The 6,017-nt window shown below is 34.1% G+C and overlaps 1 protein-coding gene across 1 annotated transcript in view; it reads left to right on the top strand.

The window, feature by feature from the left end:
• MSH4 (mutS homolog 4) overlaps positions 1 to 5,557 on the top strand; it is a 100,170-nt gene extending 94,613 nt beyond the window's left edge. Inside the window, exons 19-20 of the mRNA XM_007447366.1 lie at positions 1,038 to 1,126; positions 5,366 to 5,557. Coding sequence (XP_007447428.1) covers positions 1,038 to 1,126; positions 5,366 to 5,557 — 281 coding nt within the window. The remainder of the gene's footprint in view (positions 1 to 1,037; positions 1,127 to 5,365) is intronic.
• Positions 5,558 to 6,017: the final 460 nt, after the last annotated feature.

Raw genomic sequence — 6,017 nt, 5'->3', positions numbered from 1 at the left:
TTTCAGTAACAGCATCCCTCTGTTTCTTCAGATTCAGGGAACTTGATAACTAAATCTTAAGTCTTAAAATAGAATGTATTACCAAATTATGTGTGTTCATAAACTTGGTTAGATATTTTCTATCTAAATCATTTTGTGACATGTAAAGTGGCACAGATTGAGGGAATTTTCAGTTGAATTTTACACATAAAGTTCCAAAAATTATTTTAGCTATGAATGTGACATTTGTGAGGGTAAAAATAGCATCTTTATTTTGCTATTTGAAATGGGAAAATCAAATGGATAACTTAATTTGTATCAGATGTTTAATCTTCATAAGCCTCAGTTTCATCTATTAAATGGTGATATATGTGGATTTGTGAAGATTAAATGAATTATCAAATACAAACTGCCTAGCATAGTGCCTAGCAATTAGTAACTTCTAAATAAATGTTAGTGTTGCTTCTGTTGCCTCTAAAGCAATAAATAAACTATTAGCACATAGTAGAAAGCCTATAAGGCATTTGCACAATAAAAATCTGGGAACATGAGAATACTAGTTGGTATTTGAATTTGCATGAAGAGTAGTCACCTACCATCATGTCTTCAGAGAAATTCTTCCCTCGTTGATCTGCTAGATAGATGAATATTCAGCTGTAGGCTTATCTTTGACTACACTTTCTTCTACCCTGAAAAACCCGTTATTTCCTTTGACCTATAAACCAACTGAATTTGTAGTTGGAATTTCAATGTTATTACTACCATTTAATTTTTTTATTACCTCTTTTCCTTTCCCTGTCATGTTTTCTGCTATCTCAGAGGTATCTTCAGAGGTAATTGATATTCTAATTTGTCTTACGTGTCTTAGCAAGTAATTAAATCTCATAATTCGTAAGTTGTCATCCAGAACTTAGGGAAACTTAATTTTGAGAATTAAGTAGTTCATAAATACCTAAGAAAGGAAATTTAAATCTGTGAAGAAAAGATTAATACTGATTAAAACAAACTTAACAAAACCAGCAATAATAATATTGAAGCCCCATTCTTGATAATTTTAGGATTAAAAGCTGCAGAGGTGTCGTCACTCCCACCATCAATTGTCTTGGATGCCAAAGAAATCACAAGTCAAATAACCAGACAAATTTTGGTAAGAAACTCTTTAGCAATAAGAATTTTTTTTCAAATTCAAGAAAATACTTTTAGTGTACATTTTTATTATGGCCTTGGATCTAAATATATATAATTAATAATTCAAATATTTAAAACAAAAACCTAATTCCTAAATAAAGAAAATCCTTTTTACTTCTTAAAACTTTTTTGGTTTGATCTATTATAACTTTTCCCAGCATACCTACTAATAAGATAGGAGACAAAAGTTAAACAGTTCAGTTCCTACTTGTTACTACACTAACTTTATGATAAGAAAAGAAATCTCTGTAAAGTAAGCATTAAAAATAAAAATCACTATGCACAACATTTTCATGTCTTTTTAAATAGTTTTCAAAGCTCTTCTATCCATTATCATATATAAGCCTCATAACTTCATGAAGCAGTTAGGTCTAATGAAAGATAAATAATAAAGGTATTATTTTTATGTGCATTTTTACAGCTGAGGTTCATAGAGCTTAAGTGATTTGCTAGGAAGCAGTAGATCTAACACTGAATTCACATCTGTTAACTGAAAATTTGGAAATCCTTTTTCATTTTTTTACATCAAGTTGCCTTATATTGTTTTAAGAATCCAGTGTTTTCAGTAAACTATGCTAGGTGCAGTATGAAATTTTCTTCAGTATTAACAGTTTCCTGTGTCTTTCACTCTTTCTTAAACTGCCTTCAAGTTTTCTTTTGCATTCCTCAGTCTTTTGACCTCCCCGACTGCGTTTATGACTTTACTTGCCTAACTACTCCATTGGAATTCCTTCACCAGTAATTTTGGCAGTGCTTCACTTCTAAAGAACCTCTCATTACCTAGTTCTTCAGAATTCCTCTTGCCAAATTCCAATTATGGGCAACCTCTCCAGTAGCCTTCTAGGTTTTGGATTTCCTGATGCTGCTCAAAATATATTCAGGCTAATTTTAGCCACTGCAAATTTGTATATACTAACTTTGGTTGAATATTTTACTGAATAGTTTTTTCTTCTGTCCCATTAATCTATGTGGTTTCTTATAGTAACTCTTTCAAAATGTTTCTACTCTTCCTGAGCCCTCAATAACCTTTACTCTCTACAAAAAAATTTACCTCCTATACTTTTTGAGAGACTTGAGGTCATCCTGGTGAGTCCTTGAACCTTTTCCTCCTTCAGAATTCTATTTTGGAATTTCTGTTTTTCACCAATTTCTCTTCCTTACTATTTCAGAGGAAGAGATTACCTTTCAACCTTTTTTTTTTTTTTTCTTGGGGTACGCGGGCCTCTCACTGTTGTGGCCTCTCCCATTGCGGAGCACAGGCTCCGGACGCACAGGCTCAGCGGCCATGGCTCATGGGCACAGCCGCTCCGCGGCATGTGGGATCTTACCGGACCGGGGCACGAACCTGCGTCCCCTGCATCAGCAGGCGGACTCTCAACCACTGCGCCACCAGGGAAGCCCCTTTCAACCTTTTTAAGGTTATCTTTTCTACCTTCTTTCCATCTCGATTAAGATCAGTTTCTTCATCAGTTTCTTTTCTTCTTTGCATCCTTAGTGTTTTCTTCAGTGGCTTTTTTTTTTTTTCCTATGAATATGGTTAGGTTTTTCCCAATAAATCCTTTTTTTTTTTTTTTTAACCTTCTCAAACTATATTTCTCTTCCTTTTACTGGCAATTTCCCAAGAGTAATCTATACTTGCTTCTTCCATTTTCCACTTGCAAACTGGATCTTGTCATCACTCTACAGAAAGTTTCCTCTTAAATACTAACTATTCATAAAATCGTATGGCCTTTTTTTTCACTTCTCATCTTCCCTGTTCCCTCTATGGCGTTTGGCACTACCCTTCTTTCCCTTTTCATAATTCTTCCCTGTCTTGGCTACTGTGGAATTGTCCTCTCCTGGATGTTCTCATTCTCCTACCCCTTTGATTATCACTTCTTTCCTTTCTTCACTAGTGCTTTATATTATTCCACCTACCAAATAGAAGTATTCCTAAGATTTTACTGTTGTTTCTTTGTTTAAAATTCTATACTCTTGGGCTTCCCTGGTGGTGCAGTGGTTGAGAGTCCGCTTGCCGATGCAGGGGACACGGATTCGTGCCCCAATCCGGGAGGATCCCACATGCCGCAGAGCGGCTGGGCCCGTGAGCCATGGCCGCTGAGCCTGCGCATCTGGAGCCTGTGCTCCGCAACGGGAGAGGCCACAAGAGTGAGAGGCCCACATACCGCAAAAAAAAAAAAAAAAAAATTCTATACTCTTGGTGATCTCACCTTTCCTCAGCCTCCACTTTCATTTCTTTTTGACTGAATGTATATATTTTATCCATATTTCTTCTTGAAATCTTAATTTATGTTTTCACTCTTCAGTAGGTTCAAAATTAAATTTATCATCTTTTGAAAAATCTTCTCATCTCTTCACTTTCAGATCTCCCAGTGACCCATCAGAGCTATGAATCCTTCTTCTTAATTACCTCTCATTAGGACTAAGCAGTAGTTTCGCTCTCTTTTCCAACCCATCCTACATACTTCTACAAGATTGTCTTCTAATGCATAGTTCTTATGTTGTTTCCTGCTCGGAAATTTTCAGTTGTGTCTTACCAAATAAAAGTTGAACTCCTTAGCCTAATGTTGAAAATCTTCTATGATTATTTCTCAAAATGTAATCTGAGGATTACCTATGTTAGAATCACCTGGGATACTGGGTACCATCCCAGATTTTCAAGGGTCTCCTGTGGCTCAAGGATTTACATTTTTAACCAGTCTTCAGATGATTTTTAAGCAAACTAAAGTTTGTTAACTACTGCTTTTTGATCTCCCTTTGTTTACTACCTCAGTGTTATATAACATTACTCAATTTAATTATAATGTACATTTCTGCCACATTGAATTACTTGTCATTTCATCATTTTGACCTGATTGTGTACCATACTTTCTAATGTGTTTGCTCTCTCTGTTTCTTCCATCTGGAATGCCCTCCCTTCTAGGCTCTTCTATCCATCAAGATTCATTTCAAGTACTCCATCCTATTTAAGCTTTTCTTGACCCAAGCTGGAAGTGAACTTTCTTTCCTCGAACATTTTATATCCCTCTTATGGGACTTTTCATGATTAATCAGTTGCTTGTAAACATGTCTGTTTCACTGTAAGACTGAGCTTTTTGACTTCCATTATCATGTCAGGATGACATTTTTGTATGCCCCCATAGTCATGAATGCAAGTTATAGGGTCTGGAATATAGATAATAATAGATATTCAATAACTGTCATTTAAATAATAAACTGATAGTTGATCAATCAGTGTATCGAATAGATGGATGGATCAATATATGATAATCTTATTCTACCTCACGGAGTCGTATTCATTTTTCCTATAGTAAAAGTAGAGAAATATCTAGAATTCTTGGCTATTGAGGAGTTGAAGGGATTGTATTTCCCTTAGTGAATGGAAACTAAGTCTTTACATAAATAGTTAAGATTGAAAATGCTGCTTCCTCTTTCTAGCTCAGGCAAAGAAATGAATGAAGAATTTCCTAGCTATACTCCCAACCCTGAAGGGAGATGTTCAAGGACTGAATTCTAAAGGTCTTCCAAAGTATTAGAAGATTCCCATTTTAAACATTATTTCTTGGATATCCTTAAGTATAGTTTATAAGTATAATTAAGACATAATTTCAACTAGCAATTTATGTTGCTTATTTAAAAAATGTAATTTACCCCTCAGGCAGTATTTTCTGTTAGGCTCTAGCAATCCTATATATGAACTGTTTTGAGGGACAAGCAGTTTACTGATGACCCATTCTGTCCACTAGTTTATCTGTTGGGGAATTAAAGTAGGAGCTACAGAGTAGTACTCTGAGTGACATTTAAAATTATGAATACTGCATAGCAATGAGCAGAGTGCTATTTTCCCATAACTTTTTGATGAGAAAGTGTTTGTAGAACATAACTCTGTGGATTTTCTATTACTCTTTGGTGTTGTGTTGAGATATTTGACCATTTAGCAGATTTTTTTTTTCATTGAGCAGTGGTTTTCAAGGATTAAGGATCTGTCATAAAGTAGTAAATACTCATGAGAAATGTTATTCTCCAAAATAATATTTATTTCTTCTGGTACATGATTTGCTAGTTGGATGGGGCTGACTTATCCAAAGGGATTGGTTAACCATTGAGTTCTTATTTCTATGAAAGGAGATAGAATATTGCCAAAATAAAAATGATAGTATTCATATTTTAATTTTTATCTATATTTTTTCAATAACAGCAAAGCCAAAGGAGTACCCCTGAGATGGAAAGACAGAGAGCTGTGTACCATCTAGCTACTAGGCTCGTTCAAACTGCTCGAAACTCTCAATTGGATCCAGACAGTTTACGAACATATTTAAGTAATCTCAAAAAGAAGTATGAAGCAGATTTTCCTAGGGCTAAACAAGTTTCAGGAAACACTGAAGAATAATAACTCACATCTTATACTAATGAAATAATATGTCTTAATATGAGGAACCTAGAATTCATTTTTCCCAAGAGCAAAAGAAAGTAATATTTGCTAAATTTTGTATTTTAATTGAAAATTACATTATATTAACCTCAGAATTATCATCTATATGTTCTATATAAGAAAATATTTGTTATATAACTTAAAAAATGAGAACTATTTAAAGAACTGATTTTTATGTTAGAAAAAGGTGTAACGTGACGCTTTTTTCTCATTTATGAAACTTCATGTTAAGTTTATTTATATTTACAAGTTATGGTTTAAAATGTTATCATAAATAGTTTAGCTAAAAGAAATCTTTCTTTGCACGTCTGAAAACTTAGGCGAGGTTTTCTTTTACACTGTTATTCAGAAGGAATATTTCTTTTACATGCTTATTATGACTCAATGATTTCTTAATTAATACCCCCAAATTCCAACA

The sequence above is a fragment of the Lipotes vexillifer genome, unplaced genomic scaffold (genome assembly GCF_000442215.2).
Source record: "Lipotes vexillifer unplaced genomic scaffold, Lipotes_vexillifer_v1.1 scaffold762, whole genome shotgun sequence".
Taxonomy (NCBI): domain Eukaryota; kingdom Metazoa; phylum Chordata; class Mammalia; order Artiodactyla; family Lipotidae; genus Lipotes; species Lipotes vexillifer.
This window is presented reverse-complemented; position numbering and strand designations above follow the sequence as displayed.